The sequence below is a fragment of the Sapajus apella genome, unplaced genomic scaffold (assembly GCF_009761245.1).
Source record: "Sapajus apella isolate SASKATOON/1434 unplaced genomic scaffold, GSC_monkey_1.0 scaffold129, whole genome shotgun sequence".
Classification (NCBI taxonomy): domain Eukaryota; kingdom Metazoa; phylum Chordata; class Mammalia; order Primates; family Cebidae; genus Sapajus; species Sapajus apella.
The window spans coordinates 3,935,113-3,946,885 of NW_022437069.1; the positions used below are offsets into that span (position 1 = coordinate 3,935,113).

At 40.8% G+C, this 11,773-nt stretch overlaps 1 protein-coding gene across 15 annotated transcripts in view; it reads right to left on the reverse strand.

Moving 5' to 3' along the window:
- Window positions 1-11,773, reverse strand: part of AKAP13 (A-kinase anchoring protein 13) — a 346,439-nt gene that overhangs the window by 77,838 nt on the left and 256,828 nt on the right. For 10 of the 15 annotated variants that reach the window (XM_032262391.1, XM_032262389.1, XM_032262388.1 and 7 more), the window contains 4 exons: window positions 10,382-10,752; window positions 7,619-7,672; window positions 2,977-3,042; window positions 709-901 (listed from right to left, as the gene is read on the reverse strand). In XM_032262391.1, coding sequence (XP_032118282.1) covers window positions 709-901; window positions 2,977-3,042; window positions 7,619-7,672; window positions 10,382-10,752 — 684 coding nt within the window. The remainder of the gene's footprint in view (window positions 1-708; window positions 902-2,976; window positions 3,043-7,618; window positions 7,673-10,381; window positions 10,753-11,773) is intronic. The other 5 variants (XM_032262403.1, XM_032262402.1, XM_032262399.1 and 2 more) reach the window with 2 other exon arrangements.

Here is an 11,773-nt window from a genome sequence, read left to right on the forward strand (position 1 = left end):
TGTAGTAATAAAGTTTTTTTTTCTACAAAGGAGAAACTTGGGATATGTTTTAGAGAATTAAGAAAATCAATAATGGTATCATATTTCAAGATTCATTTTACTACTGAGATGGTAAAAGAAGGTCTCAGATAAGAAGGAAAAACTCTGTTTAATATCCTGGATACTTTCCTAATTTAAAAAAGTGTGCCTTGATGGAATATTTAAATCTATGCAGATTAATGATATTCTTTATTTTTCATTTATTTACCCTTTTTAGAGACAAAGTCTTGCTCTATCGCCCAGACTGGAGTGCAGTGGTACAATCATGGCTCACTGCAGCCTTAAACTCCTCGTCTCAAGTAATCCTCCTACTCCAGCCTCCCAAGTAGCTGGGACTACAGGCACAAGCCACCATATGCAGCTAAGTTTTTAATTTTTGGTAGAGATGGGGGGTGGGGGTCTTGCTATGTTGCTCAAGCTGGTCTTGAGCTCCTGGGCTGAAGTGATCCTCCCACTTCAACCTCCCAAAGCACTGGGAATACAGGCGTGAGCCACTATGCCTGACCCTTTTTAATTAAGTGTTAAAAACTTGCTTTAGTGCTAGATTAAGTATATCGTATAATGGGCAAGCAGTCGCAGCTACTAGCCTTATACAAACAGAAACCTTGCCTTCTATGTTCATATTTTGTGAAATATATTTTTTCCAAAATAGACATATTTAAGACTTACCTGCTGATCAAACATCTTATGTTCTCTGTGGTCTGACTCTAGATCCTCTTCTGAAAGTGACACCAAAGAGTCACCCCGTTCCTCACCACTGAAAGGGCGTCTGAGTTCTTTGGCATTTACAGAGCTTACTTCTAGAGATGAGGATGGCTTGTTTCCGATACCAGCTCCTCCTGTCAAGCCTTCTAAACTGAAACTGAACACAGGGCACAAAAGTTAATTCATTCTATTTCTGGGTCTCAAAAACGAAGGAAGATACAAAATCCCTTTGGGTGTATCTCCTTTGTTCGTATATTATTTCTATGTCAGCTAGCAAAACTGTCTAAAAGGGTATGGCACAAGGAGTACCACCTACTTTTCCCCCCCAGACTGTGGAATACTGAGAAAGAATACTCCATTAGATTTTCTTACCCCATTAAATTTATCCAAATGTTGAAACACCCAAGATCACTTCTCGGATTTTTTTCAATATACTATATGGACAGACCACATTTATCTGATACTCTATTTACGTTTTTCCTTGATCTAATTAATCCCTGTGACTCTAACTCTACAAAAGACAAGTAATTAAATTACTGTCACAGAGAAAATATGAACTTAAGTAACTTTCAGAAGGCAAACTGGGTAACTTGTCCTTATGTCCATTAAGTGGACCTTTATAACTTCAGGTTCAAGTTGACCTTTATAATTTTACAAGTCTGCTTTCACCCCAGAAAACCCAAGTGTTACTCATGAGTGTTACCATCTATGCACAGCTGGACAAACAACAGCTGCCCACAGGCTTCCGGAGAACTGTTAGTTGCAACAGGCACATGTAACACTTTAATGGACAAATGCTGAAAAGCTACCAAGTCTAAGAGTAGAAAGAGTCGTAATTTTTTGTCTGGATACTGGTAAAGGGAAAAAAGGCAAACAGGATCTGCCATTTTAAAGAGGATTCCTCAGAGAAAGATTTTGTCATTTGCAGAATGAAAAGCATTTTCAGTCAGCAGGAGGCTACAGAGAGAGGTTAGTGATCTAAACTCGATGGGTTGCTAACTCGAATAATTCACATCTGTTACAACTGCAGTGAAAACTTCTTTAAAATAATCAAGATCTCAAAATATAGCTGTAGCTGACCATGTTCTCATTTAACAATGAGCTAGAATTCAATCTGAAGGTATAATGAAGCTATTTAGTTACCTCCACTCAGGGAAAACTTACAGAAAATTGGTACAATTAAATTCATACATACTAGAGTCCAGGACTTGCATTTGTATTTCCTTGTTTTGTTTTGTAAATCACTTATGAACTGAAGCCTCATGTCTCTATTTTCTCTGGCAGGTAAATTAAATACTGGATATGTTTTTCATACTTCAATATGGTAACAGAAATCCTGACTGCCTCTGTAAAACTCATTTTCTTTTTTTTGGTTGTCTTTTTTTTGAGACAGAGTCTCCCTCTGTTGCCCAGGCTGGAGTGCAGTGGCACCATCTTGGCTCACTGCTGCCTCCATCTCCCAGGTTCCAGTGGTTCTCCTGTCTCAGCCTCCCAAGTAGCTGGGATTACAGATACCCGCTACTGGGTCTGGCTAATTTTTGTATATTTAGTAGAGGTGGGGTTTCACCATGTTGGTCATGCTGGTCTCGAACTCCTGATCTCATGTGATCCACCCACCTCAGCCTCCCAAAGTACTGGGATTACAGGAGTGAGCCACCACGCCTGGCCTGTAAAACTCATTTTCATTACCAGGGATAAGAAGACGGGCTAAGTGAAGAAGAAATTACTTGAAAAGCCTAGGAAAAGCACCTCTATGCTGACTGAAAAACTTAATCCTGAAAATGTTTTAGTAATTAAATCTAGCTGTTCGGCTGAGCGAATATGAAACGATAAGGAGTCTCTGAATTTGGAATCTAAAACGACTGATGGACTTAGAAGCATAACAGAAATTAGTACATCTTATTAGCTGCCTTGCTTCTTTGTTTTCTTCAGGATTCGAGAATTTCCAGGATCTGAAAATCAAGACAGACCAAAACAGAGAAAGAGAAATCTGTGCGGAAAACATCAAATCTATCGCCAGCTGAGACACACAGGATGCATCACTTGACTCCTAGGCGGCATCTCTTCAGCTGCATTAGTGACACCCATAGCAGAGGCAATGAAACACTGTGCTCACAGACAAAGCGGCCTGCCCATATGCATCCCAGCCACACAGAAGCCATCTCCAAGCCAAAAGCCCTGATGCCATATTTTATGGTTCCCCATTTGGCTGGACACATGACAATATCATACCTTCTGTAATTAAAGTCAGCACTCAGGCCAGCAGAGTACTGCACACGAGAGGGGCACCAGCTCATACTGGCGATGACATCAAAGACAGAAACAGAAATATAGGGAGAAAAGAGGAAACAGGGATGGGGTTAATAGGTTTTAAAACGAAGGGCAAAGTTAGAGAAAGACAGAGTTACGCAATCATCAAAATATTTAGGAATGTAACACTGACAATATCAAAAAGGGCAAGAAGAAGAACTACAGAAACTTAAAATTGTTTTTTTGTTGTCTATCTAGATAGTGTTGTGGAAAAGACAGTGGGTTCTTTACAGTATCACCAGTTCAACCTGAAACCCAAAAATTCCTTCTAGTGAGTCTGTGGCAACTACCTATGGCTCTATGGCTTGTTCTTCAGACATGAAAAGTAGTTCAAAAACTCCACCACTGGGAACAATCTCTCAGTGCGTCCCATATACCCACATTACTCTTCCCACAGTATCTCTAATCCTAGACTTTGTAAAAGAGACAGTGACAAACTGTGCTCTGGTGGGCTCACAGTCATCAGGTGTTTTTTTTTTTTTTTCATGTGTTTCCATTAAGGATCCAACCAAATCAAACAATTAATAGATTTTGCCTAAGACACTTACACTGGCAACCATCTTCAAACCCCTCTCACTAGGCTATTACGCTAAAGATAAAACATATAACACTAATTATATATTTGCTTATTTTTTAATGATAATGAAAAAAATTTTCCTCCCAAGATGGAGTTTTGCTCTTGTTGCCCAGGCTGGAGTGCAATGGGGTGATCCTGGCTCACTGCAATCTCTGTCTCCCGGGTTCAAGCAATTCTTCTGCCTCAGCCTCCCCAGTAGCTGGGATTACAGGCGTGTGCCATGACACCTGGCTGATTTTTGTATTTTTTTTAATTAGAGAGGGGATTTCACCATGTTGGTCAGGCTGATCTCCAACTCCTGACCTCAAGTGATCCACCTACCTCAGCTTCCCAAAGTGCTGAGATTACAGGTGTGAGCCACTGTGCCTGGCTGATAATGAAAATTAAAAAAAAATAAAAAAAGGAATTCTATGGCACTGTGTTAGAAATGTGTCTTTTTAAGTTTATATCCATTTTCCCCACAAGATTTTTAAACATCCGTCTCATCATCTATCTATTCTCAAGTAGCAGGGACAGAAAATCTGGGGTTGGAACTGCTATGTAAACACAACCAGCTAAAACAATAATCAGTTCAAAAGATTGCATGCTCTATAAAGAAAACTGCATGGAAACGTCAGGATTTTTATTAACAAAAGCTACCATTTTAAAAAAAAAAACCTTGCTACCGGCTGGCATGGTGGCTCACGCCTGTAATCCTAGCGCTTTGGGAGGCTGGGCGGGCAGATCACGAGGTTAAGAGATCGAGACCATCCTGGTCCACATGGTGAAACCCTGTCTCTACTAAAAATACAGAAACGAGCTGGGCATGGTGAAGCATGCCTGTAGTCTCAGCTACTTGGGAGGTGGAGGCAGGAGAATCGCTTGAACCTGGGAGGCAGAGGTTGTAATGAGCCACGATTATGCCACTGCACTCCAGCCTGGCAAAAGAGCCAGACTCCGCACCCCCCCGCAAAAAACAAAATGACCCACAAAATCCTGCCTACCTGGGCCATAAAGTTCTAAGTGATGTGCTTTTGTTTTCTGAGAAGGGATAAAAGCAGAACTTGTGGACAACAATAAAACCACTCGGCTCCCTCCAGAATCCTGCAGATGGGAAGGCCCGGCACCAAAAACACTATCTATATTGGATATACCTAATGACTTTGTTTTATTGACAAGTGGGGTTTTTGGCTGGAGAAAGGAGACAAGGAAAACGGTAGGAGGAAGTAAGAGCTACCCCTATGGCTCTTTTAAAAAAATCTTTATCATATCATTTAAAAATAATTTAAACAGTATAAAACATTTTAAATCAGATTAAATTAGTGGTATAAAGCTTACAAACACAGCAGAAAGTAAAAATATACAGTGGAGAAACTTCTCTGGTTTGGTAAGCAGAATGAGACTGACATAATTTACTTGTGTGAGGAGAACAGATATATTTTACAACACATATAAGACTCAGAAGTCCATTCTTTGACTTTATTAACTTAAATTTAAAATCACCAAACAGTTAATGAACAGGCAAATTTTTAACTAAATATCCAACTTCTTTTTTAGAAACACAATGTGGCAAATCAGTAACTGAACATACACTGCCAAATCGTCATTCTCAAAAATAATCTCCTTCTGCCAGGCACGGTGGCTCATGCCTGTAATCTCAGCACTTTGGGAGGTTGAGGTGGGCGGATCACTTGAGGTCAGGAGTTCAAGACCAGCGTAACCAACAGGGTGAAACCCCACGTCTACTAAAAACACAAAAATTAGCCAGGCGTGGTGGCACGTACCTGTAATCCTAGCTACTCATGAGGCCGAGGCAGGAGAAACGCGTGAACCTGGGAGGTGGAGGTTGCAGTGAGCTGAGATCATGCCACTGTACTCTAGCCTCGGCGACAGAGTGAGACTCTGTCTCAAAACCAAGAAACAACTCCTTTTACAGATTTAATGTTCCTTTACTTTCAGAATATGACAATAATGTGGAAGGCTTTTGAAATTTAAGATGAAGAGAATGAAAACAATAGAGAGACAGGAAGAGAGACATACAGCTTTTTTTTTTTTTTTTTTTTTCCTTTGGAGGCTCAGCCTCGCTCTGTCACCCCCAGGCTGAGTGCAGTGGTGCAATCCTGGCTCACTGTAACCTCTGCCTCCCAGGTTCAAGCAATTCTCCTGTCTCAGCCTCCTGAGTAGCTAGGATTACGGACATGTGCTATCATATCTGGCCAATCTTTTGTGTTTTTAGTAGAGATGGGGTTTCACCATGTTGCCCAGGCTAGTCTCAAACTCCGGGCTCAAGTGACCCATCCGGCTCAGCCTCCCAAAGTGCTGGGATCACAGGAGTGACCCACTGTGCTTGGCCACAATATAACAGCTTTTCTAAGGAACCAGGAAGGAAGTTGCAGATGGTCTACAATGTCTGCCCTTCCTGGTAACAGAAAGCTCCTTTCATAATTAAGAGTATTTTCGAAAGCATCGTCATTTCCTCAATTCCTAAATTAGTAGGAGTAATACTGGTTCTTTGGCTTTATTTTGAAATTTGCAAAGTTCTAGATTAAAAACAATAAATGTCCCTCTTCCACCTCATAATACTTGTTTGGTATTTCAATTTACAAAATTTTAAATTATACATTACGTTCTTCCTACAAAAATAAGTTTCACTAGGGATGAAACTGACTGGAGTTGGTGATGACAGGCAAAAACTTATTTAGTAGAGATGGGGTTAAAACTTATTTAACAACTTATTTTCTGGAAGAGCAATTTCACAGGAATCACGATTATCTGAAATTCATGAGAATATCTGAATTTAAGCTCAATTTCTTGCCTAAAATCTGGGATTAAAGAAAGCATCCACTTGAAAAAGACAAACTAGGAAAGATTACTATTTGCCTACTTCCTAACAAACAGGTTCAGCTAATGGTTAAAAGTACTTCTTTACAAATGTCTCCTAGTAAGAGAAACTAACACTAATAGAACCGTAATTTCTGGACTTCTAAACAGTCGAAGAGAAGGTCACTAATGACTTCTAAAGAAAATCCAATGGAAAATTTGAAGCAAATTAGCACTCTGACTAGAAATTACTTCTCAGCTTGTAAGTCATTTAATTTTAGCTTCAAAATATTACCTGACAAATACTAATTAAGGAATTCAAAGGCCAAGAAATCAACTTACGCCTCTGGCTTGGCTTTAATAAATGACTATATCCACAGTGGAATGGAAGATAACAGGTGGCCTAGTACTCGAGGTAAGTCTTTCATTACATTATTAAAGAATGTGTTGGCTGGGCGCGGTGGCTCACGCCTGTAATCCCAGCACTTTGGGAGGCCGAGGCGGGTGGATCACGAGGTCAAGAGATCGAGACCATCCTGGTCAACATGGTGAAACCCCGTCTCTACTAAAACTACAAAAAAATCAGCTGGGCATGGTGGCGTGTGCCTGTAATCCCAGCTACTCGGGAGGCTGAGGCAGGAGAATTGCCTGAACCCAGGAGGCGGACGCTGAGGTGAGCCGAGATCGCGCCATTGCACTCCAGCCTGGGTAACAAGAGTGAAACTCCTCTGTCTCAAAAAAAAAAAAAAAAAAAATGTGTTGAAAATATTTTAGGGCCTGTGCACAAGCACACAAACACTCCTGGCTTTTCTTTTGTGAGGAGGAAAAAAAAGTACTCCCCAGGATCCATTAGATAGGCACACCATAGACAATTCTTCAAACTCTCCTAGAGAAAGCTGAGTGAGACCCTATTATCAAAGTCATCTAAACACCAATAAGCACAATATTTTAAAAAAACTAAAAATAATTTTTGTAAAAGATAAAATAGGATAAAACTTCATATTAAAGAAACCATTTCATGTAAAATGGACACTGGCAATTAATAAGTACTTATATTTTATTTGCCTGAATTAGATGGGACATTACTTAAAAGTAGATGGTCCAGTCATGGATTAAGCAGAATACAATGCTTGTTAGTATATGCTCAGAGGTGACATGGTTAGTCCATCAAGTTAATGAACTCTGTACCTTCTCCTATGAATGGGAGGTCTCCTGACAACATCCCCAAGAACTCGCATTGAACTGAAAATGAATGGTGAAGAGGTCAGTGTTGCAGGTGAAACAAAATGGGATACAAACGCATGACACACACAGACACCACACTGGGAAGACAGGCACTGCTCAAAGAGAAATGGCACAGGGAAGAGAATAAAGAAATGTGGAATGAGAAAAACATAAGGACCAAAAAGGCCTGACAATTTCTGTGGAGGGCTACTTTACTCTTTCCCTTGCTCCAAGGAGTTAATCAGACAGCAAAAGTTATAAAGTTTAATAATTATTAAAGTTAAACAATCAGAAAAAAATTACTACTCAAAGCTTTAAAGGTGTTTTCCTTTTTCTTGGTTGTAGGAGAAAAAAGAAAAAAAGTTGTTTTTCTTAACACTTTAAAATTCAGGTTATATTACATGCAGGTAATACTGTAAGAGTGAGTCAAACTAATTAAAGTGATAATTAAAGCCTCACTCTCATTCCATTATCTTCAGAGGTATAGGACAGTGTTCCTAGGTGACCCTTAGCACTAAATTCAACAGGAGATCCCATGACATTATGCAGGATGAAAAGTAGTAGAGTTCTAGTCTCAGTTCAGTCTAAGATCACCATGTAATTTTGGGCAAATCATTTATTCTGAGCTTCAATTTCCTCATCTGAGCTACATGACAGAGTCACATGTAGCTCTACAATCAAAATTGTGACAAAGGAGTCCATAGTGGATTATAAAGAAAAATGGATTGTATAGAAAATAAACCCTTATTCCTTAATGCTGTTATCATCTAAGGTAAGGCTGTCCTGCCAAAAAGGTTACCTTTGCTTCAAGAAGAGAATTCTAGCTATAGGGATTATTCACCATGGCCTTACATTTTCTATTGCTGTAAATGCTTTAAAAAAAGTACATCAGAGCAAAACTGGGGAATTACTTTTTACATGATCTGGGGTCTCAAGTGTATATAAAAACAAGCTAGCAGAAAAAGCATGCTGCTTATTTTTAAGGTTAGCCTCCTAAATGACACCATAGCATAATATGGAATTCTAGAAACAGCATTTGATTAAGAGATCAGAGATAAATGGATCAATGACATAAACTATCTGCGCCAGTCTTCTCGTCTGCAAACATGGGGAAATACCACCTGACTCATGGAGAGGATTGAAAAATTACATCAGAAATGTGTTATAAAAAGAGTCTGAAACTATTAGCGAATCAGGAAGGTATAAGAAGGTATACCTGTGAGCTCCATGAAGGCAGGGGCTGTGTCTTGTTTACCTCTTTATCTCTAGAACCTAGAGCAGTATCTGGCACACAGTGAGTATTCAATATATGTTGGCTGAATAAATGAGTGAATGAACATGATTAGATAGCCATATTATTAGGAGGTTGAGGAATTTGAGCAAATAACTGCTCCAGCTGAGCTGTTTACATCAATCATTATTGTTATTTTGAGACATGGTCTCACTGTTGCCCAGACAGCATCCTCAAACTTCTGGGCTGAAGAGATCCTTCCATCTCATCCTCTCGAGTAGCTGGGACCACAGGCAAGAATTTCCATGCGCAGTTAACGGTTTTCTTTTTTGCAGAGATGGGGTTTCCAATGCTGCCTATGCTCGTCTCAAACTCCTGAACTCATGAGATTACATCAATTGTTGTAAAACAACTGTCAGCCTTGTCCCTTATCTGTTACGTTTACTAGCAAAGCAGCTCTGGAATAAGCATACGCTTGTAAATATGACAGGCACTACTGTAACTCATTCTTTAGCGCTATAACTATCTGCTTAGCTTAAATTCATCTAGGCAGCCAGCAGTCAGAAGCCAAATTTGACTTTATCTTCGTATAGCCTGCTTCCAAACTGAAGGACTGATACTGGGTCACAATTATAATAAAAGTTCCCACATGGGAAAATACCAACAATTTAATGATATGTAATGAGTCTTATATTATCTTGAGGATTAAACAATGACAATTTAGATCAAAACTTTCTATATTAGAAACAGAAGGTTTTAATTCTCAGAAAACACTTTGATGTGTTAAGACTGTAAGACTTTAGGTTTCTTTTTTTTTTTTTTTGAGATGGAATCTCACTCCCGCCTCACAGGCTGGAGTACATGGCACAATCTCTGTTCATTGCAACCTCCATTCCCCCATTCCAAGCAATTCTCCCTCCTCAGCCTCCCGAGTAGCTGGGATTACAGGCGTGCACCACCACGCCCGGCTAATTTTTGTATTTTTAGTAGAGACAGGGTTTCGCCATGTTGGCCAGGCTGGTCTCGAACTCCTGATCTCAGGTGATCCACTCACCTCGGCCTCCCAAAGTGATGGGATTAAAGGCATGAGCCACCGCACCTGGCCCATGTTTACTTCTTAATTAACATGAAACTACTGCCTCCAATATTTCCTAATTCATGTTTCATTAACTAATGCAGCAAGAATAAACGTTTCCATTTACTAAACACTTATAATGTGACAATCACATTTCATTGTTATTATTAAAAATAATAATGAAGGTATCTTGCCGATGAGAAAATTAAAGCTCAGAAGGGTCAGGTGACTTGCCCAAGGTCATCTACACAGTAAATTATACAGCTAGGTTCTAAACACAGATTTTCCTGGTTCCAAAGCCTACCTTCTTTCTACTCTATACTATGGGGTCTCCTAAATTCTTTTACCAACAATACCAAACCAGAAACTTCTCAAAAGCAAGCAGACATTGAGACACTAAACAAACCGCCTCCCATCTCACCTCCGGTGGTTCATTTCTGCATCACTGGCTGCATTTTTCCCAGGTCCCCAGCTGTGCCTCCGGAAGGGGGAAAGAGAGCGCATGGAGCTCCTCAGGACAGAGCAGTTTGCGGGTACTTCAGTGATACTGTCCATCTCCTCCTCCTCCATGTCGCCTGGGCCAACAGGCTCACTCTCACTTTCTCGACCCTCAGCTCCCATCCCATGGCTGTAGAAGCCATCAAGGCTTTGCCGATCTCTGGACCTGGTTGGCTTTGAAATCTGGGAGAGAGACACATCACTGCCATGGGAAGAATGTCGCTCCAGAGAAGCTGTGTCGTCGGTAGATGAACTGGATCCGGTGATATCACAGACCAACTGCTCTTCCTCGGGCTGTAATGGAGAGAAAGCACATATGGTTGAAGCCAGCAGGGCCAATCAGACAGCCTGTTATTCCAAATCAAGCCAATGGCTTCACAGTGGGTTCTAGACAGGCAAGGTCATAACTGGTTTCAAACAGAGACTTTTGGTTTTTTTTACAGAATGATCACAGTTGGATTCAAATCCCCTTGGACTCGAGAAAATAAATAGCCTAGGTCTATCCTAGCTATCCTTTTTTTTTTTTTTTTTGAGAGAGTCTCGCTCTGTTGCTCTGTTTGGCGTACAGTGGCTTAATGTCGGCTCGCCACAACCTCCACCTCTCAGGTTCAAGAGATTATCCTGCCTCAGCATCTCAAGTAGCTGGGAGTAAGGAATGCACCACCAGGCCTGGCTAATTTTTGTATTTTTAGTACAGACAGGGTTTCACCATGTTGGCCAGGCTGGTTTCTAACTCCTGACTTCAAGTGATCTGCCCACTTTGGCCTCTCGGAAAGCTGGGATTACAGGCGTGAGCTGGGATTACAGCCTAAGTCTATCCTCTTTATATCCTTTTACTAGAGGTACTAGAAGTACATCATTTTTTCTTTTGTTTTTTTCCAATTTGAGACAGGGTCTCACTCTGTCACCTAGGCTTACCACTGCAGTGGTGCAATCACAGCTCACTGTAGTCTTGAACTCCTGGATTCATGTCATCTTCCCATTTCAGCCCTGAGAAGCTGGAACTACAAGCATGTGCCAGCATGTCCAGCTCGTGTGTGTGTGTGTGTTTTAGACACAGGGTTTTGCCATATTGCCCAGGGCGTGTGTGTGTGCTAGACACAGGGTTTTGCCATATTGCCGAGAATGTGTGTGTGTGTTAGACACAGGGTTTTGCCATATTGCCCAGGTGTGCGTGCGTGCGTGTGTGTGTTAGAAACAGGGTTTTGCCATATTGCCCAGGCGTGCATGCATGAGTGTGTGTGTGTTAGACACAGGGTTTTGGCATATTGCACACGGTGTGTGTGTGTGTGTGTGTGTGTGTGTGTGTGTGTGT